The following is a 22,953-nucleotide window of genomic DNA, read 5'->3' as shown; positions in this document are numbered from 1 at the left end:
CCTTAACGCTCCAGAGCAGAAACTCGCAAACGCCGGTCCCCGACAGCTTTCCCTCGGCTCCCGGGCTGGGAAGACGCTGTCACTCAGGAGGCTCTGTCAGGAACGGTGGTTCTCAGAGGTTAGGGCTGTCTTTGGTAAGGTGATCTCAAACAAATTTACCAGAGTGCCGCGGGTGAGTGGAACTAAAGAAGCCGAGAAAACACAAGCGCCCGGCGGCTTAATGGGACTTGCTAGGGGGGAAACAGGGTCCAGGGTTGAGGACCCTTGGGACCCAAGTGCTGAAAATAGGATCTCAGAGCACCAAAGTTAAAAAAACGAGACAAAACTTTTAGACCTCTGTCAGGGGCGAGAGGAGAAAGAGATCAAAAAATGGGAGGCAGGATACAAAGAAGGCAGGAAGCCAGCGCCTCAAAGATGGCTGGGCTCCCCTAATTCGGGAGAGATTCCCCTGCTCTTTTCCCAGGAAAGACCGTGGGAGGGGAAAATGCGAAACTGAGTGAACGAGACAGAGAGAAAAAAATTTTTTTGAGTGGGAAAATTGAACAGAGAAGTATGAAAAAAGTTAAAATTTACTTTTTTTAAAAATGGTCGTTTACAGTGCTCATCTGGGTGGCCTCTTCTTCTCAAAATCAGACTAGATTGGCTTTTGCTTCTCATAGAAAAGAATGAAAATACTGTTTTCCACTATTTCTCCAGAGAAGTGGATCTCTTCCATGCAGAGAAAACTCACGATTGTCTAATATGTAAGAGGGTTGTTAGAAATGATATTCCAACACTGACTGCTAGGAAAGTATCACAGTAGTCAGATGATGGGAGGAAAACTCAGCCCAGCTGGGTGTTATAAATGAATGCCCACCAAGGTTCTGGTGAAGTATCAATAGATACAATGTTTTTAAATTTTTGTGTCATTTTACATTCTGAATAAAAATAAACACATGCTTAATTTTCTTACAATTTAGACTTGTAAGCAGGTTTTAATTGCAAAGACCTTTAAGTAATCATCAAGTTTTTTTTTTTTAAGAGAACATACTTTAGTTTAACCATTATGGCAACAATCCTAGTGTTGATGGACAGACCACACCAGCAAAATGATGCTTAGAGCTTCCTTTTTTAGTAAAATTTTCCCACCCTCGGAATTCTGCACAATCGAAAATTCTCCATGCTTCTCTTAGCAGGAGAAATCAAATATACATAGGAAGATAAGTTCATTTCAATTCGTTTCTGCCCCTACCTGAGACCCTTATCAACTCCTGGACCAAGGGAGTTGTTCTTGAAATTTTTGCTTATTATATCTGATGTAACAACGTGCTAAATAATTTCAAACCACTATTAGCTCTGGGAAGCAGGCACACCTAAGTAAACACATTAGTACCTGCCAAAGCTGCTGGAAGAATTTGTGGAGAAGACAGCTGAGGAAGACATTGGCCTCTGCTTGAATTCGAAGACTCCCAGGAGAGATCAAAGGCCTAAGTAAGGACTTTTAGCAGCCCTGAGAGTAGAGAAAGTAGCCAGTCCTTGCAGCATTATCTTTGTTCCAGCACATGGCATAGGCATTCCGTCTCACAGGCTGACTCTGAACTAGGCTTGCAAAAAATTGCTTTTTCAGAATGAAACCTCTAGGAAGCAGGGTCATCTTTTGCAACACTTCTTCTGACTTTAAGGGAGTGACTGGAGGAGTCTGTTGGAGAAATGTCTTGATGGCTTAGCTCTTTGAGGAAATACCATGTTATTGCTAATTTACTAATGCATTAGAGTAGAAAATGAGATATTCAAAGTTTAAACTAAAATTTTTTAAAAATATTTTTTCCAGATAAGGTGTTGTAGGAGGAAGGTTTTGAGATGAATAAAAGGGATAAAATATTACTAAGAGAAAAGCACAGATGGGTAAATTCTAACTTTGAGTTAAGAAATGTCTTAATAGGGATAGAGGTCACTTTAGCAGCCCAAGACTTCTCTGCCAGTCTCAAGAGGACTTGCGAACACTGAATTTTAGCACCACACCTCCACCCTAAAAACATATGAAAGAGTCTGAAAAAAAAAAGCGAGTCCGTTAGACATAAGTGGATTTCCACTACGTTCAGGCTTGAAACTCAATGATCCAGGTGTGATGATTAAAGTTAGTTTCAGAAAGCTGACATTTGACATTCTACAAATTATTTCTATAGTAACATAAAAGAGAAAGTCACTCGTTATTTTATACTTGATAACTTCATGCCTGCCTCTGGAAAGAGGCTCAGTTTTAATTTCAAATTGCTTATCTTTACCAAGTTATTAACATCTTGATTTTCTGCTTCCACAGCCCTGTTTGTTTTGGCTTTGGCCTTAGTCAAGCTTATCATCATTAATATCAAATAAAAACATTTAAATTGCAAACACACCAAGGATTTCATTGGAAAGCCTAACATGTCAGCTATAGCAGTGGAGGTCACATGAAGTCTTTGGGAAATATTTGCTCTATTTAATGAAGAGACTTCTATAGGCAAACTTATTCCAAACAGTTTCTCAAGTTACCCAGCCAAGAGAGATAGAGAGGATTTGATTTGCAAAGACTGAATAAAATCTATCAGCAGTTAAAGTCCATGAATTGATAAAAGCTTTCTGCTGATGAGCAGACCATAACACAAATCTTATTATAAATATATGCGCAGTTATAAAGTAAATGAGTTCACCTGGTCACTTATGACATCTGATTTCAGTTGTGGCATGAATCTGATTTTCCAAAATATAGGGGTGTGCGTGTACATATACATTTTTAGGAAGTCGTTATCAATTCTCGGGAAAAAAATCATAGATACATAATAAGCATGATTAATGGATATACACGCCATCAAGCCATCTTCAGTCACATGTGTTCTGATTAGATAATTTGCAATGCTTGACCACGGATCTTTTAATTCAATGACTCCTCTAATTTGGAGTTTACTAGCTAATCACTCTTGAGAAAGAGCTTTTGGGAAACAATTGTCAAATACAGCCAAGTTATTCTACAGCCCTTAAATGCTCCTTCTCGTTTCTCAAGGGCTTCCCTTTCAGGATGCATAAGCAATTCAGAGAGCAAGCTTGAAGCCACTGCTGTTGACTGGCTCCAAATCCTGGCTCTATACTTAAAACTGCAAGAACTCCTCTCTGTTCCAAAGTATCCTTTTCTTATAAGAGATAACAAAAGGACCCCTTTACAGGTTTCCGTAGGGTTATATGAGTAAACAGGTAAAGTGTTAGTAACGGCTCATTCATTTTACTGCTGGCCTCGTTGTTATTAATACTTTCTCAGCCAGAGCCTGCAAAAAAGCTAGAAAACTAAATCTGACGGAACTGTGGCTTTTGGTGGAAGAAAAGCCTCTTGTTGCTCAGTTTAGATTTACTAACGAAAAATAAAAACAGCTGACATTTAGTGTTTATTTTTGTGTCCTGTTTTGGTTAAGAACTTTACCTCAGTGAATCTTCAGAACTCCAGGAGTTAATAAGCACTATTATAGTCATCCCCATTATTTTATAAATGAGGGAACGGGAGAAAGAGAGGAGCAGTGATAGTTCCACCTTTACACTGTAGCAGCGAAGATTCAGTCCAGTTATGGCGCACAGGGGTTCAGCAGTCCGCATCCGCTGACACTCCCACCTACTTCTCTCACACTTTTGAGAGGGCTTCTATGTCAAGATCAGTTTCCTCTATGAAGCTTTCTGCATTTTAGGAGAAAGTGGAATTATCCATACACTCAGAAAACTGAGTAACTATTATCCCCAGGAAGAAGCCTTTTGAAATGCTAAAGGGGCAAGACACTGCTCCGTGCCTGCGGGGTGGGGGCGCGGTCTGGGGCGGCACCTGGAACTCTGGCGGTGGGCAACAAGGTCCAGACTGGAGCGTTGGGAATGAAGTTCGGGCTGGGAAGTGCTGAATGAGATTTGATTTTCAATTTCTGAACTGAGGACTAGCTGTAGAGAAAAACAGGGAAGGAAGCAGTTAAGGGCGGGCGGGCGGGCGGGGAGTGAAAGTACCATTTACGGAATGTAAGAGAGAAGTAGCAGTTCCAAAGAAATAGCTTGCCTCTTTCCTCTGCTTCACTTCCCACTGTGATTCTTGGTGGTCGTTTCTTCCTGAGGTTACAGGATAAACAAACCTGGCACACGTTGTAAAATCCTCACGGTTAGGAGCTCCTGGGGCTTCAAGCCTCTCTGGGGCTTTGCTATTTGGTCCAGCTAAGAGGTTTCATGTGTGTTGTTGTTGTCTTTTGCCCTCAGCCATTTAACCCTTACCTCTCTTGAAGCAACCTTCCTTCAAAGACGCCCACCCCACCTCATGAGCCAGATCGTCCCCTTCTTTTATCTTTCTATTTGGAAAACAAACCCAAACCACAAGAGGTCTTGAGGCTATTCCAGTCTTCTAGCCACCAGTCTAGTTCAAGAAAACCCGGGAGGGACCAGAGACCTGGCTCAGAAGCCAGCGCAGCCCCTGGTGCACCATATGAATGCTTCCTCACGAAGGGCCGGGCCTGTAAATTCAAAGAGGGAAAGTAATTCGGGCTAAATTAGCGGAAGATTTTTTTCGGCAAATAAGCAGAATTTTTGTGTGGTAATTTCTTGTAACAATGAGATTTTCCTCGATTGAACATTCAGTTGTTAACTTTGAGAAAGTAAATCTCACCCAGATCTCCAGGTAAAGGACAGTTAAAACAGAAAGAAAAGGGATGCTGATAAAAGGGAAAAGGGCAGATTTCTTCCGGATGGTCTTCATTTCTAACCACAAGGGTGGGGTCTACATGAGACATAAAAGTGAACAGTTTAATTCAGACACAGGAAAACAACCCATTTTCCTCCCTTTAAATCAGTCCATAAGTAAACGCCCAAATAAATGGGCTTGGGTGATTTCTAAATTAAAACGTGGTTCACCTTTATTTATGCCTCAAACATATTTTTTTCAGTTGAATCAAATTAGGAACAACTTTGTTCGTATAGAAACTTATATTTTAATATTACAATACCAGGATCCTCGCACATTTTATATACAGTACGTCACTACACATTTAAAATATATTTCTTAGGTTTACATAAAAAAATGAAAGTACTAAGATTATTTACAAAAATATATTCAATACCACTAACATTTAGATGCAACGTTCCCACTTCGCTTTAAACAGGAATGAACTTCTTTTGAACACGGCACAAAAGGATCACCGTAATAAAAGTAAATATATTACAAAACCAACCAAACAAAAACAAAGCAAAACTGCTAGATCTAAGCCACTCGCGGTTCCCAAAATACAAGCCCAAAGCCGAAAGGCTTTTTCATCTGAGCGTGCACAACAGTTTCCGAGAAGTTTCTTTGTGGATATGGCTCCTTCCCTTTCATAAGCTCCTGGGTCTGGGTTCCTAAATATTACTGTAACGTGACCTAAAGGATTAGGCGAAGGAGGGAGGGAGGGATCTTCCTGCTACGTGGAGGACATCCCAAGCACCGGCGCGGGGTTACTTCTCCACCACCTCCTCCGCGCAGGGGAGTTTGTGCTCCTCCGAGGAGATGCTGTCCACGATGGAGGAAAGGCATCGAAGGCTACTCGAGGCCGATGAATCGATGCTTGCCCCTCCTGAGCGCAGAAAACACACACACAAACATAACCCCGAAGGAAGGAAGAAGCCGGCAGCCCCGCGCCCCGCGCGAAGCCGCTTAGACCGCGCGGGAGGACCGGTCCCCGCGCAAGGAGCGCCGGTCTCTTAGGGACCGTCCAGGCTCCTGCTGGGCTCCGAGCGCTTTCTGCCCCCAGCGAGCACCCCAGTCCCCTCCCGGGATGTTCTCCAGCGCAGTCCAGTGCCCTTTTACTTTACCTTCCTTGGCAGTTATCACGAGCCCCCTGGAATGATCGGAAACACTTGGCCACTGGGAGCTGCAGGTGCGCAGGAAATCCGCACCCTCGAGCTGGAGGAAAACCGAGGCAGCAGATTAGCCAAGAAACATCGGTTCCGGGGGTGGGGTAGGGGACCCTTTGGGAGGGGGTCTCCCCTGTTTCCTCAGGCCGGGTACGAAGTTCCTGCCTATTGCAGGCACCCCGTGTTCACGGGTCACCGGGGGTTCATTTGAGAGGGACCGGGAGGGGCGGGTGAGGAAGGAGGACGCGAACGGAGACAGAGCAGCTGGAGGTTAAGGCCCCAAGGAGGGCGCCTAATCAGCCTCTGCGTTCCCCGGCCCCGGCGGCATCTGCGCTTACATTCTCTTGCTTGGGTCTGTAGCTGAAGGGGTCCACCCCTAGCTCCTGCACTTTGTCCTGCTGATCCAGCCGGTGCAGCAGGTCCTGCAACCGCTCGATGTAGTTGATGGCGCTCCGCAGAATCTCCACCTTGGGCAGTCTCTGGTTGGGGTTGGCCACAGTCCGCCGCTTCAGTGCCTCGAAGGCCTCGTTGATTTTCTTTAGCCGCCTCCTCTCGCGCAGGGTGGCGGCCTTCCGCCGGTCGGTGGGGGCAGATTTTCTCTTGCAGGTCTTGCAAGCCCAGATCAGGCATTGGCCGGGGCAGTGGGGAGGCTGCAGGCCTGGGGGCGCCAGGACATGTTCCTCTCCGCCGCTGTCGCTCCCAGCTTCCGGGGGCATTTGGTCCTGGCAGGGGGACAGGGTACCATCACTCCCCGGATACAAAGGAGAGCCCTCCGCCACTTCTAACGGCTGCAGGGTAACATTTTCCCCATCCAAGTAGAAGAAATAGGAGCCAGTTTCAAAAAGGTCCATCATCATGTTCTCCTCCTTGGCCTCTGACTGGGTCTGAACGGGGTGATGGGCTCAAAAACCCAGAGGAGCCACCCAGATGGCATTTAATTAGTGCGGTGACTTAAGTCGCCCCAGCTTTATATATAGAAGCTCCTGAAACTCAATCCAACTTTTAGCTGTCATGGAGCATCAGTCTCTCAATGTGATTACAGCCAGCGCTCTCTAGAACATCTAGTTTGAAAGGAAACTGAGAAGTGTCACCCCCAGAATGATGTGACAACCTATATGCAGAACAGGTTAAAACAAAATACGTAGAGAGAATCCAATAATTTCAACAAAGCATCGAACACTTCAGTCTGGGGCAGTTTAGATGCTAACCTGCTTACAGGACAACTTCAGAGCAACTGGGGATTAACACTGCCCCATTCCCCTCCCCCAGGCTCGTCTGAATTCTAAGTATAGACCCATGATGAAAGATTTCAAAGGCAGTAGCCATTGCTCCAAAATAGCTTGGTTAATGTTTGCAGACTGGTTCAGCTCTTTTCTCCCTCCTGCCTGTCAAAAAGGTGCTATTCCTGTGATTAAAACCATTACAGTCCTTCAAAGGTTATACATGACTTTCAGGCTTCAGCCTCACTAGCAGCAGGTAAATCTCTTTCCTCTCTTTTACTAAGGTTGAATGACAATTTGGGAGCTGGAAGGGGGCGGCTGGAGGGTGCTCAGATGCCTTCCTTGGCTGTCTCTTTTTGGAGGGTAGCAACCAAGATCTGAATTCCGTACCCCTGCTCCACGGTGGAGCCGTAGTACCTATAAGGTAAGGGGTGGGACTGAGGATGGGGATGCACTAAATGTAACAATGTCTCTTGAAAAATAGTTTTAGTGGAAATAAGACTCACACTATAGCTATTTGATATTCCAGGATTCAACGTGCCACTCCAAGATGCCTCTGTTAAGGCTCCTGTTCTACAGTGTGTGGTCATAGCTTTTTCATTAGCATTCTCGGTATCCACTGACTCCAAATAAGTTCTTTCATAGGATTCAGATGAGAAAGGTAGCAACCAAGATACAAACCAAGGAACAGAATGTTCCTTGCAGTTTGCCCATGGTCCAATACACACAAGTGTGGTGGTTGAGGAGGCAGTACAAGATAAGGGTGAAGTGCAGGGCCCCTAAATTCCAAAGACGCCCCCTCAAGTCTTAGCTAAGTTAATCTCTATTTATGTGTGCATGGGTAATACTAGGTCTTGATTTCTTTAAGATAACAATGGTTGCCTTATGGAATTTTGGTGAGAATTCGATCAAATGATACCATGTGTGTGAAGCATATAACCTTATATTAGCTGCTTGATGAACATTAGTTATTTAAAGCATAAGGCTATGTCAAGGCTAAGACCATTTCTTATGAGGGAAATAAAGCACAGCTGTAGCAGAGATTTATTTTTTCTCCTATTTAAATTGTTTTATTTTATTTATTTATTTATTTTTTATATCCCTTCCCTTTCCCTTTCCTTTCCTTCCCCTCCCAGAGCTCTGGAAGGACTCTTTCCAACCTTACATTGCCTTTGGGGTGAGAGTCAACTCTGGTTTTAGCCTTTATAGTCAGTGCCTGAAAAACTAGATGGAAACATAAGATCTTCTTATTCTACCCCAAGCAGTGATAATTATAGGCTGTGTTCAATACGATTTCATTTTCTTTTCTTTTCTTTTCTTTTCTTTTTTTTTTGTGGTACACGAGCCTCTCACTGTTGTGGCCTCTCCCGTTGCGGAGCACAGGCTCCGGACGCTCAGGCTCAGCGGCCATGGCTCACGGGCCCAGCCGCTCCGCGGCATGTGGGATCTTCCCGGACCGGGGCATGAACCTGTGTCCCCTGCACCAGCAGGCAGATGCTCAACCACTGCGCCCCCAGGGAAGCCCCCGATATCATTTTTTAAATGAATAGAGTAAGACAACGTCCTTGGACTCAATGGTCAGACAACGTAGAAACTAGTTACAATTTTTAGTTAAATCACTTATTCCAGAAGATAATTCTTCATAGTCTCTTCCTATTGAGCCACAGTTGAGATGTTAAGTTTTGACATTTTGTGCTGTTTTTACATTTTTGTTATGTGCAGCTGAATAATTCCTTATAAAGTGTGAGAACCATTTTTCTGTTTTTGGAAAAGTAGGAGGCACAGGGAATAATAAGAAGCCAATACTTTTGTGACATTTTCTCCTATTTCTGCCATTCCCCTGGTTGCTAATATCAGCAGTTAAGACTCCAGATTGGAGGCTCCAAGAATTCAGGGAATAGCCTAACATCTATTAAGGAAAATTACCCTGTGCTCTTAACCTCACTCTGTGCTGTATCTTGTAATGTGAAGACAATTTGAAAAGTCATTTTAACCAGTAAAGTTATATAGCATTATTGCTAAGATTATTAAGTTAACAATATCTGAAATTCATTTATTCAACATTTTTGGGGTACCTACTGAGTGCCAGATAGTGTCCTGGGTGACAAGAATAAAATAGTGAAAAATGATCTCTTCTTATGGAGTTGGAATCTAGAAGGGTGAGTGAAATTGACTAAGTGATTTAAAAATGGGAGCAATAGCACTGGAATTGGGGGTGGAAGACCTAGATCACAATCGTTTTGGACCTATGAGAACTTAGTCAACCCTAATATCTCAAATTCTCAGTTTTTTCACCCATAACGTGTATAATGACAAAGACATCATACTCTCAAAGGCCATGATAAAGTTTTTAAATATGTGAAATTGCTTCAAAAATGTTGCATACCTATAAAAGTATTTTTATTACTGCAATTAGGTATGGAGAAAAAATGAGATAAGAAAAAGATCACTTCTAGGGAATTTTGTTGCTTGGGTGACAGAATTAACGAAGCATCGACATATATATACTACCAAATGTAACATAGATAGCTAGTGGGAAGCAGCCGCATAGTGCAGGGAGATCAGCTGGGTGCTTTGTGTCCACCTAGAGGGGTGGGATAGGGAGAGTGGGAGGGAGGCTCAAGAGGGAGGGGATATGGGGATATATGTATGTGTATAGCTGATTCACTTTGTTATAAAGCAGAAACTAACACACCATTGTAAAGCAATTATACTCCAATAAAGATGTATTTTTTTAAAAAAGAAATAACGTTTAAGGTGACACCATTCTTAGACTCACCACTGATTTTAAGAGGTATCGGGTAGATATGAGAAAGTCTGCACATCATGAACCTGCTAAAGAATACGAAAGTGTGCACTTTCTCCTTCATTTTTCCCTTATTTAAGTGTTGCCAGTGGAGAAACAGTGAGTTCAAAATGTAGAAAGAGAAGATTCTAGAAAGAAGAAGAAAAAGCTTTGGGGTTCTGATCAAGAGCAACTTCCCAGAAAGGGGTGGCATTTCTTTGTGTGAATTCAACTATCACTATTGAACTGTCATTTCTTATTAAACTACAAAGCCCCTTTCACAACATTCTCTAGAACTCAGGCCAATAAAATTAATGTTGTTATTCACCTTTGTTCAAACAGATTTTTCCCTCTTTTGTTGTTGTTTTGGGGATTGGGAGTAGGGGCTGGGAAGAGAGAAAAAAGGAAATGCCAGCTTGGGAAATAACCATTTTTTATCAGATTAGGTAATGGGAAAATACACAATGATTCCAGACAACTAAATACGGAACTCTTGGAACTCAAACAAAATGTGAGATGCCTGTAATTGCAATTACAGTATTTCTCAGTACAACTTGGGAGACACAGATCTTGACAAGTGGTCAAAACAGGTTTATCCTCCAGGGTTTAAATAGTTCAAATATGTCTTTTTTAATTATGGAAAAAGTAAATAATAATAGAATAATAAGATTGTGTCAATAAATCACTTCAGGGGCCTAGAGTTCATTCATAACAAAATGTGAAAGTAAGCTAGTGATAGAATTGAGAGTTTTCAAATAGTTTACCACCCCATTATTCTTACTTCATGCTTAGTTATTTGTAAAAGCATTTTCCTCCCATCATCTCCACAAAAGCTTGAGTATGTCCAGTTCTTCTTCTCCGTGAAAAGGAGTGGGAGGAAAAGGATTATGGCCAGCCCAGCCAATGGTGGATTTTAGCTATGAGCCTTTGGGAAGGTGCTGTTATGTGGTAGAAAAACAGTCTCGGAGTAAGCCAGAACCTAAGTTCTAGTCATTCTCAATTATACATTCCAAGCCTCAGTTTTATAAGAGATCAAATGGCATATGTAATGTATACATCACAGGTTTGTTGTTAGCATAAAATGGAAAAAATATATATATGTTGGGTCCTTGTTATGGAATATGCACTCAACAAATTTTAATTTCCTTCCTTCCCCTGCTCAATTCATAAGGCCTCTGACTGAAATAGCCAAAGGGAATTAACTGAAATACCTAGATTTGTTAAGACAGATGTTTAGGATAAATTTAGGGATTTATATGTGTTAATGGGGTAATGGAAGTGAAAATATTAGAACTAGTGACTCTGATAATTGTGTTTCATGTACTTATGCCCTCAACAAACTTCCAATTACTGGGGGACAGACACTAATTTAAAAAATGACACACATGACTACCTGAGCTAGGAACTTCGGAGGAAAAGAATGTGGTTCTTTATGAGTGTATAACAGTGAAGAGTCTGTCATGAATGGAAGCTTGCGAAAGGATGGTCTGGGGATGTAAGTTCCTGGTATTTCTAGGGAGCAGAGTTGAAGGTTTTTAACAAACCTGTGGATTGGAGTCGTGGTGACAGTAGGAGGAAGGTCAGGGAAGAAGTCGACACAGGGTTAGTCAGAAACTGATGAAGAGATTTTTGTGGTTATACCTAAGGAATTTGGCCTATATTATTGCATAGCTGGGTTCAAAGAAAGCAGTTTCAGTTACAGCTGAGAAAGTAGACCTGAGGGCCAGATAGAAAATATACTTTTTCAGCAGCGGAAAGAAAGAGGAGAAAAGGGAGTAAAAGAAAGGGGGGTGGGGCTTCCCTGGTGGCGCAGTGGTTGGGAGTCCGCCTGCCGATGCAGGGGACACGAGTTCGTGCCCCGGTCTGGGAAGATCCCACATGCCGCGGAGCGGCTGGGCCCGTGAGCCATGGCCGCTGAGCCTGCGCGTCCGGAGCCTGTGCTCCGCAACGGGAGAGGCCACAACAGTGAGAGGCCCGGGTACCGTAAAAAAAAAGAAAAAAGAAAGGGGGTGGAGGAGGGCAAGAAGAGAAAGAAAATGGACAGCACTAAGTCCAGCCTGCCGGGAGCAGACGATCAACTAACAAGGCCAGTGAGTGGCCCTGAAGAGCAGAAGGTGAAGGAAGGGCCTGCTGACCGAAAGGGAAAATTCAGAAGAGGCAGATTAATGCTTTAAACTTGTGGCTGCTACATGAGTAACCTGAAGCCATGCACCTGTAATTGACCTAATCTGCAGACAGTGTGTGCCCAGAGATTCCCGAACACTGTGGTAAAAATAGTTTGCACTTAGACAGAACATTCGAGTTACTTCAGAGGACATGGGGGAGGGGCACAGACCAAGCAGAGGAGAAGGGAATGTTTTAAAGGCGAATGCTCTGCAACTTCCAGACTGGGGCAGTGAGAAGTTGGGCAGAGAAATGGGGCTGGATCTGGATTACGGGGACTGCTGGGCAGCTGCCTTTTTCAAAATAGCTCCGAAGAAATGTGTCTAAGATGAGCAGAGAGGCTGCTCTTCAGATTTTTCAAATGTATTTTTTACTCTTTGCTCTCACCCGCCTTTCCCTTGCACTTGGGACTAGAACAGGACTTCCACAGAAACCTGTGTTCAGTTCATGTACTAGATACAAAATGCTACTGAAAGGGGCTGCTGCTCGTTTAGTTTCTAGGCACAGTGTCCAGGGAAAGAGACCACAAATGCTCGCCTACCTGAGAAACTCTTATTTGGTGCTTAAAAAACGAAGTTCTCTTTATAATTCTGCACTCTCCCTATTTTCATTCAGATTTAGGAGTTTGAGAGCAACATTTGTGAACCGTTAGAATGTTTTCAGGTTACGTATTCCTTCTCTGTGGGTCACCAACTGGAAAAGGTTTGCTTAGGACAAGTACCCAGGAGGTCCCACTTTCAGTAGAAAGACTGGGAAATCCTGGACAAATCAGAACAAGTTGGTCACCCTACTTCCAGGAAAAACAGGATAGGTGCTGACAAGTATCTATTCATAGATAAGAACAATGAACAGAGTGCAGTATATATAAAGGAGACTTTCTTTAAACATAATTATAGTGATTACAAATACGGGGTTTGATGTTAGATCTAAATCCTAGGCTCAGCTCTGCCACTTGCTAATATTTGACCTTGGGCAAGTTATTTAACTTCTCTAAGTCTCAACTAGTCCATAACATGGAAATAATATTACCTTATAAGGTTGTTTTAATGATTAAAACAAAGTTAATAAACAATATACAGTGTCTAGCGCATAGTAAACAATACAAATTGGTATTATATTATTTAACTTTTGATTGAAGAAAAATCATCCATCTACGTGTCACCTCAATAAATCATACTTTGCTTTTTGTCTTCTATATGACCAAAAATTTTATATAATGTAATAATACATAATGTAAATTTTGTACTACATAATTTTAAGAATATAGATATAATGCAATATCATGTATATATGGCCTTTTTCACTTAAAATATTACATAAACACTTTCCATGATGCTATGTAAAACTAATGTTTAAAATTTCTAAGATATATGGAATGATTTTTCAATGTTATTTACACCTTTTAAAAACTAAATGAATTGTGATATTCAGATGACCCAAATTATAGTAGGGTCTGATGTTACTAGCTTGTTAAGCTAAACAGATGTCTCTAGTATAGAATGGTTAGCCAAGTATTTTGTTACTGCCCTCCAACTGGCTGGTTATGACATATTGTCCAAAATAGTTGGTGCTTTAATGCCTATGTCACAGCCTACTGTGACAAATAGTCACCACTGTACAAACACATTTATTCCATAAAGTTTTTCTACCGGTTTGGAAAAAAAGTTGTTTAATCAGACGTACACACACATTTCACACTTTTTCAGAAGCTCAGACATTTCTCCTTGAGATAATGCATGTTAGCTTTTAGGATAGTAAGTGATAGAAACATGGAAAAAGGTATAAAATGTTTAAATTGTATATAATCTGGTGCTTTTTAAGTACAGGGATTATATTTTCAGTGTGCCACTAGTCACATAAAAATTAATCATGTTAAGTTTTATCTTCCCTGATTTCAAGATCTGGGCTAGATGTTGTGATTGGAAAAGCCATGCTGTATAATTTCACAATGTAAGTATAATCTTTTTATTAAATCATTTAAATTCTTTTTAAATTTTCTTTTGTTTAAGTATAAACTATCATGAGATTTAAGCTGTAATATTCCAGAATTTGTACTTTTAGAGTATAGAATAAAAAGTAGTTATATATATATTTTATTTTGTAAAGTTGTAGCCATTATTCAATTCTGAAAAAAAAAAAAGTTGCAGTCCCTGTGTCAGAGTGCTTTAAATAAATGATTTCATTACATCTTTTTTTTTAAATACATTTATTTATTTATTTAGGCTGCGTTGGGTCTTTGTTGCTGCTCACGGGCTTTCTCTGGTTGTGGAGAGCAGGGGCTACTCTTCGTTGTGGTGCACCGGCTTCTCGTTGCGGTGGCTTCTCTTGTTGTGGAGCACGGGCTCTAGGCGCACGGGCTTCAGTAGTTGCAGCACGTGGGCTCAGTAGTTGTGGCTCGTGGGCTCTAGAGCACAGGCTCAGTAGTTGTGGCGCACGGGCTTAGTTGCTCCGCGGCATGTGGGATCTTCCCGGACCAGGGCTTGAACCCCTGTCCCCTGTGTTGGCAGGCGGATTCTTAACCACTGCACCACCAGGGAAGCCGGATTTCATTACATCTTCACAATATTTTATCAAGTATGATTTATCTCCATTTTAAAGAGGGAGTAAAGCATTGAGAAATTAATCTACTTGCCTGAAAATCACATGCTTATAAACTAAACTCTGGCTCTTATAGCAGTAATTTATATAATCAAAATGAAGTTCTTATTCTGAGCCTCCTTACAGTGCCCAATAGAAGAGTAGTCTTCAGTGGGAAAAAAAAAGTCTAGGGGCAAACTACCTTAGAGGACCTTTGAATGTTTATTTGGCAACCTGTAGGGTAACTTCCATTTTTCCAGTGACCAAAAGAGGCACTGTTGATAGCTGTTGGTTGAGATTTGGACCTGTGTTGTACTTTGGGAAATAATGATGCAATGCTATTTTCCATGTACAGTGCCATGTACAGGCAGCCTGTCCCAGAGGTCATGAAACTGATGCTCAAATTCAAATGCTTGAAACTCATGGTCTATTTGATTATTTTAAAATATACAGTAAGAAGGAAAGAGAAAGACGGAGTGGGTTAGCGCACTTAAGATAGGGTAAAAGTGGGGTGGAGAGACCATACTATACAAGTCTTGAGTTACACAATGCATATATATCCTGTCTTTCTCCCTTCCCCTTCAGTCTGCCCCACTTACAGTATCTACAAGGACTAGAATTGAGGGTGATCAAAGGATTTCAGCAGATGGAAGGTGTCTGAACAAATACACAGATGCTCTATACACCTAGTCAAAACTACAGCTCACCTATAATCTACTGGGCAGCCAGCAGATTCTGTGGACCAAACTGGATTTCACCAATAAGTGGTCAGTTTAAGACTTCTTAAATATTGGGTTTCTCAGGCATATTTAGTTATTTGATGCTTAACTGGCCCTCCATCCCTTTCTGTGTTGACAAGCATAGGCTACACTTGCTTTGTCTGTCTCTAACCTGTTTTCCAAGCCATTTGCTTTTATATTTAGTTTCATCTATTCTTCCTATTTTTTCCGCTTATACTCTATGGTAGGATTGAATATTCTTAAATAAGAGCAAATGTATATTATATCTCCTTTCAGAAGTTCTTTACATGTTTTCAAATAGAATTGCTATCGCTTGATATTTTCTAGTTTCTTGCCTAATTTCTTTGAATTCTTTAACATAAATCTATCTTATAAAAGTTTCATAATCTCTAATTTCTATTTGCCACTTCCCACCCCTTGTTCTTTGCTTCTTTTTGAAAGTTGCAAAAAAAGATAGCTTGGGCTTGAAAGAGTCTTTTTTTCCCTCAAAATGGTGGGTACATTTTGTTCAAGAACTACCACATCAGCTGAGTGTAGAATTTCTTTCTAAATTTGTTTTCAAGAAAACAGATGATCATATGCTTTTGGAGATCAACAAAGTAAGGTGCTTACGTAGCCCTTAATAAAGCATTCTTTTTACTAAACACAGAGTAATGTGGATTGTGACAAGCATGACTCCTATGATGGATATTTGGTAAAGTATGATTTTCTTTTCATACAAACCAGGGCTCTATTAACATGGTTTCCTCAAGTCTACTTCTCACTTCAAATCCTCTAGGAATTGACACCAACTGTCCATTTTGACACTTGTTCATTAATTTCCTTTCAATGGGACTATTCTCTTCTCTCAGCTGTTGTAGCAATTTAAGGTTTTACAGACTCTTCTGGTATGGCTCTTTGTTGAACATTCTTTCTGTGTTCAGACTGTGTAACACCAGAGCCTGAAAGTATGTCACAGAGTCATTAGTGTAGTTCACCACTTGCTCCATTATCCACTCTCACAGAGGGAGACTTTAGCTGACCCCTTAAAAACTGAAAAGGGCAAAATCAATTAGTTCTCTCCAGCAAGATTTAATGGTCTTGATAGCAGCAAATCCGTGCTTCCTTTCCTAACCTGCATCATTCTACACACCTGACCTGACTGCATCCAATGGATCTCTAGTTATAAACTTCATACAGAAAAAAACATTTTTTTCCTGTTTGGGAGGTGTGTATATACACACGCTGTGTGAGGGAGGTCATTTCACTGCCATGACTGTAAGCACTAACAGATCCCAGTAAACACAGAATGATTGTTGCATCTCTTTGTGAAATATGAACAACCTTGTTAATTTTTATTCATGATTGGGAAACCCCAGCATTTTGAGGATTAAAGGGCATAAAAATGAATAATACAAGAATGGCTGTAGAAGAATATAGCATTTGTTTTGTAGTAAAATGAAGTGGGACCGTGTGACTTTTCCATGGCGCAAGTTCTTTTCTTGTGTGTCAAGTTTTGTTTTGGGTTAGTGAGAAACATCACATCACGAAGAAAGAATGCAAGAAGCAAGGGCTGCTTTACACTTTACCAATCTGTTGTGCTGTTCCTGGAAATTTTTGCATTTGAAGTTTGACAGAAGGTAGCAAATTTTATGTGTGTGGTTGCTATGCTTAAAAATAAGTATATAATAAGTGATATTTGATTGTTTCATATTATCTTACCATTTTATAGATGAACATGGTTTAATCTTTTAGATTTTCTTTCATCTTATGATATAATGGCACTAAGAACATATGCTGCTTTTTTTTTAACTAAGTAATTTCAAGATATTAATTCTTTCAGGTTCCCTATATAATTCTAAGACAGCTAGACTTCTTATATTTCAAACTTTATTTTTACTTCTTTGAGTGTTTGGTATTTTATATAGCTTTCTAAAACTCTCATAGCAGAACTTTTTCTTTAATCTTATCCATTTTAACTCATCAAACTGCTTATTTTTTCCTGACTTTGAAGAAAATCCCAGTCTTCTCTCTGGAATAAGTTATCTTTTGAAGATTAAAGTGATGATTAAAATCAGCTTTTGGACATATGATAATACTATAATACTATTTTTGGCAGTGGTGTGTTACTTAAAAAGTTTTATAAATACATTATCTTAGCAATAACTTCAGCTGCAGGAAAAAATGAAGCACGATCTTATAAGATTAGTGTGAGATTTCCTGAGGGTACAGTAATTTAGCTCTACCTTCAGAAGTGGGCAGCAAGACTTTTCTGGGACTCTGGGGCTTTTAATAGTCTATCTAGTATAAAGGCAAATAATGGAGACAGAGGAGCAGGGAGGGGGGAGGGGCAGGGAGGAAAGGAGAGGAGAGAGGGAAAGGAAAAGCTAGAAGGGGAAATGCAGGGTGGAAGTCATTCTTAGTTCAGAATTGACCACTAGACTTCTGTCAAAATCTACTCTTTTTAAAAAATCACAGCGTTTTGAAAATCAAAGGCCTTAGAATTAAGCACATGTTTTATTGGTGGGTTACTTGTTCCTAAGCACAAGTATCCTTCCTTGGTAATAGAAGTTGCTGAAAAAGCACAGAATCACTGGAAGCTTGATGTTGTCTCGTATGTTCCTGTTTCAAAGTTTATGACTGTAAGAAAATACTCACAAGAGACTATTTGTGGAGTGTGGATCATCAAACGATTTCTATTTTTCACAACTGCCTCTTTTCACATGTCTCATATTGATTACAATATTTGCTTCTATGGTTATTCATAACCAAGAACTTATCACATTGCCCTTTAATGATTATGTATTCATATCCTCCACTCTATAGAGCAGGAGCTATGTAATCATCATTGCTGAGAAGGATCACCTGGTGGAAAACAGGTAGTATGTAATCTCTGCTCAGTGATAATTGTCAAAACCCACATCATCTTCTCTGAGATGAAGTGGGGTTTTCCCTTATTGGATATTTATTTCTATTTCTATTTGGGATTTGTTTAAATTTTTTTGGTGCTTTGCCCAAAACATTGTATGTCTCAATCAGTGCAAGATATAATGCTTATTTTATTTTAGTAGAAGTTCCTGGAAATTTCATGGGACAAGAGATGCTCTACTCAAAAATACATTATATAGCAAGATTTATTTTTGGAGCTGAAATTGCTAAGCCTTAGATACTAAGTCTAAATAATTAATTGCTAAGTCTGGCTGCCACAACAAAATTAGAGTACATCAGTTTGAGTTAAGGCACTCATGCTATGTTTATAAGAAGAGAGTATGATAGTTTATTGGCTACTTGTTTTAAAAGTAGTGGTAGGGGCTTCCCTGGTGGCACAGTGGTTGAGAGTCCACCTGCCGATGCAGGGCACACGGGTTCGTGCCCCGGTCTGGGAAGATCCCACATGCCACAGAGCGGCTGGGCCTGTGAGCCATGGCCGCTGAGCCTGCGCGTCCGGAGCCTGTGCTCCGCAACGGGAGAGGCCACAACAGTGAGAGGCCCGCGTACCGCAAAAAAAAAAAAGTATTGGTGGGTTACTTTTTCCTAGTCATCCAGCTCCTGAATACCTGGTCATTCTTGTTTTTTTTCCGGCCTCCATGTCAATTTTACCCAGCAATTTTACCCAGCTGGCCCTGAGAGTGAAAGCCTTAGGACAGTGGTTATCTTACCCTGGGCCATTCTTCTGGACACTCTCCAGAAGCTGGTCTGTGTTGCCACCTTTTCACTTCTTGAACCCTGTGGGTTCAGGGTTTCCTGGGTACCTGAAGGTAATCAGAATAGTATGTATGGAACCCAGCACTGGAACTAGTAATCCTTAACTCCCCTCTTTGTATCCTTCAACTTTCTTCTTCATAAAGTCTTGACTTTATAGTAATAAAATATTTTAATTTACCTTAAAGTAACTTAATTTTGTACATTTTTTAGTCCAGTAAATATTCATTTTAAAAAATGGTATCTTAAATGTTGCATACCGTGTAACCCATTTATAAGAGGACTTTGAAATGATTACAGTAGTCTGTATAAGGTGCTGTTGAAATTACCAGGCCTCAGTAAACTTCTTAGAAAAGAACACGAACTAGTGGAGCACCTAGTAGAGCAGGCCTCTCCTTTCACGTGACTTAATTTGGCAGATTTTTTGATGGATTAATTTATTAAAATTTTTTTGTAAATTACATATAATTCAGGCCCAATCTCTGAAAGCAAAACCAGGGAAGCCCCTTCATGAAATTTTGATGAATTTCTCTTGTTGACCATGATGAGAAGGAAAAGGTTTGGAAAGCACTACTCCAAACTGTTGATAATAGTTATATTTAGGTACTAGAATTTTGGTTGATATAAATTTAAAAGAGAGTTTTCTGTAATTAAAAAAAATCTATAATAAGCATTCTCTAGTTTTGTAATGAGAAAATCAAATGAATATTATTTAAGAAAATCAAATAAAAATAGGAACTTATCCACAAGTAGAACTAGTATATCTGGCAAATAAGACAGAATCTTAATTTTTAGGACAGGAAGCAAGGCCTGTACTGTATTTGATGCTACAGCAAAATTCTCTTGAAGGAATATACCTAAAATTTCCCAAGAAAGGACTAAATCTTCCCAGAGTTTGGGGTGAATTGCTTCTGATATACAGAGATGAGGATTGTGGGAGCTGGGAACCATGTAGCTTTCTCCAAATGATAAGCTTCAATTATCTGGGCAATTCAATTATGGGAATAAGGTCCTTCCCAGTTATAACAGATTATGGTATATGCTACTTTAATTCAATTTATTGAACTGGGAAGTAAGGTTACTCAAAGTAGCCCAATAGTCTAAACTTCAGTTTGTTTTTTTCTCTCATGAATGCTGTATTTTTTATTGAGACACAATTCACATGACATAAAATTCAGCCTTTTAAAATGTACAGTTCAGTGGTTTATAGTATTTTCACAGAGTTGTACAATCATCACCACTATTTCCATCACCCCAGAAGAAACCCTGTATCCATTAGCAGTCACTTCCCATTTCCCACACTGTCCCTGGCAACTACTAATGAGCTTCTATGGATATGCCTATTTTGGATATTTCATATAAATGGAATAATTACAATATGTCTGGCTTCTTCTGTAACCATGGGTGAAATCCATTTCACCTGCCTTCACTAATCAAGGCTTTAAGACTTTCATGACCTCTAAGCATCACATAGCCTGAACAATAAGGTGTCTGACCGAGCTGTTTTCCAGGAACTTGGAGTCAGCTGCATCTATTTCAAGCTGAGCCAAGGGTCAGCTGTGTCTAGTTTGAACTGAGCTCCTTAGGACCGGGAAGGACCACTGACCCTTGAACTGGGCATGCGCGGGCATGCGCACTCGTGAACTTTAGAATGTGAAAAGGCCTGTAGCTAGTTAAGCCTGCGCAGAACAGCAATTATGGCGCCTTTTTCTAATCACCTTTCCCCATTCCCCCTCGCCTCCGACAGCCCTGCTTCTGTTTTTTATCCCATAAATACCCAAGCCCCTTGCCTTCTTGGAGCAGATTCGAGACCTCCTCTCCCGTCTCCTCGCTTTGCTGCAAACCTCGGCATCTCACCGTTTCAGCTTGCTGCACGTTGGGCAAAACAGACCCGGTTAGTACCACCTTCACTTTGCATAAAGTTTTCAAGGTTGATATATGTTGTATCACGAATAAGTACTCCGTTCCTTTTTGTGGCTGAATACTCTTCCATTGTAAGGTTATACCACATTTATCCATTTTCTGGCTATTATGAATAATGTTGCTATAAAAATTTACGTACAAGTGTTTGTGTGGAGCCATTTTAGTTTGTATTTTTGAACTGGCACCAAAATAAAGCCCACACAATGTGATTAGTTGATAAATCTGTTAAGTCTCTATGGTTCCTCCTCTATAACTTTATATCTTTTGCAAATTTGTTGAAGAAATTGAATCATTAGTCCTGTACAGTTTTCCAAAATCTGGATTTTGCTGATTGCATTCTTTTGGTATAATTTAACATTTTTCTGACATCTATAGTTTGATTCATTGGTAGCTCGCTGTAGAGGCTTGATTGGATTCAGGCTTGATTGGATTCAGACTTGATGGGGGAGGGAGGGCTGGCAAGATTACATTATAGTCTGTTACTCTACAAACATTATGTCTGGTTGTCTCTCTTTTTTTGATATTAGCAGCCATTGTTGATCTTTGCTGGGATCCATTATGGAATGGGAAGTAGTGATAGTCTAATTCTGTCATTTCTTCTTTATTTGTAGCTAGAATATAAAGAAAAAAACCTGTCCTCAGATATTTTGTTACTGCGTCATTCAGTTTGTGTATAAAAGGAAGGATAAAGTGCTTGAATCTTTCCCTTTATTTGCTAGTTTTCAGAATAAATTGGTTCATTATCATCCTTTAATAATGACTGACTATTCATGGGTTTTAAAAATGAACTCATGGACTAAACACATTCAGTATATTCTAATCAATTGGAGTTATTATTCTTTTTCAAATTAATAGTTGAATTTTTAAAAATAAGTTTCTGTATTTTGGCAGGAACACATAAGTAGATTTTGACATTCATTATATTAGATGATTAACAATGATATTTCTTTTTATATAAAGTCCCCTTATTTAGGTTTTTTGAAAATGTATTTATTTTTTGTTGAAGTATAGTTGATTTACAATGTTGTGTTAGTTTCTGGTGTACAGCAAAATGATTCAGTTATACATGTATAATATACATTCTTTTCCTTTATGGTTTATTACAGGACCATATGTATGTACTATACAGTAGGACCTTGTTCTTTATGTACTTTATATATAGTGCTTTTTATCTACTACTACAAAACTCCTAATTTATACCTCCTCTCCGTGCTTTCCCCTTTGGTAACCATAAGTTTGTTTTCTATGCCTGTGAGTCTTGTTTCTGTTTTGTAAATAAGTTCATTTGTATCATGTTTTTGGATTCCATATATAACTGATATCATATGATATTTGTCTTTCTCTGTCTGACTTACTTCACTTAGTATGATAATCTCTAGGTCCATCCATATTGCTGCAAATGGCATTATTTCATTCTTTTTTATGGCCGAGTAATATTCCATTGTGTGTATGTGTATATACATATATATATATATATATATATATATACATATATATATATATATATATATATATATATATATATATATATATATATCTCCACATATCTCCACACACATCTTCTTTATCCATTCCTCTGTCAGTGGGCATTTAGGTTGCATCTATGTCTTGGCTCTTGTAAATAGTGCTGCATTGAACATTCGGGTGCATGTATCTTTTCTAATTAGAGTTTTGACCAGATACATGCTCAGGAGTGGGATTGCTGGATCATATGGTAACTCTTTTTTTAGCTCTCCCAGTGCCACTTGCTGAAGAGACTGTCCTTTCTCCATTGTATATTCTTGACTCCTTAGTTGAGGATTGATTACCATTGGTGAGTGGGTTTTTTCCTGAGCTCTCTATTTTGTTCCATTGATCCATATATCTGTTTTTGTGCCAATACCACAGTGTTTTGATTACTGGAGCTTTGTAATAATTGTCTGAAGTTTAGGAGGGTTATGCTTCCAGCTTTCTTCTTTTTCCTCAGGATGGCTTTGGCAATTCTGGGTCTTTTGTGGTTCCATAT

The 22,953-nt window shown here is 40.0% G+C and overlaps 1 protein-coding gene across 1 annotated transcript; it reads right to left on the bottom strand.

Annotated features, from left to right (window-relative positions):
* Positions 1-5,460: 5,460 nt before the first annotated feature.
* Positions 5,461-6,793, bottom strand: MYF6 (myogenic factor 6; the record flags this gene model as incomplete). The annotated part of the gene is made up of 3 exons (XM_079715885.1): positions 6,198-6,793; positions 5,818-5,908; positions 5,461-5,579 (listed from the first exon to the last, which is right to left on the bottom strand). Exons 1-3 carry the CDS (start codon positions 6,714-6,716, stop codon positions 5,461-5,463), a joined length of 729 nt encoding a protein of 242 aa, XP_079572011.1. The 5' UTR covers positions 6,717-6,793.
* Positions 6,794-22,953: the final 16,160 nt, after the last annotated feature.

This window comes from Hyperoodon ampullatus (genome assembly GCF_949752795.1).
Source record: "Hyperoodon ampullatus genome assembly, chromosome: 11".
NCBI lineage: Eukaryota > Metazoa > Chordata > Mammalia > Artiodactyla > Ziphiidae > Hyperoodon > Hyperoodon ampullatus.
This window is presented reverse-complemented; position numbering and strand designations above follow the sequence as displayed.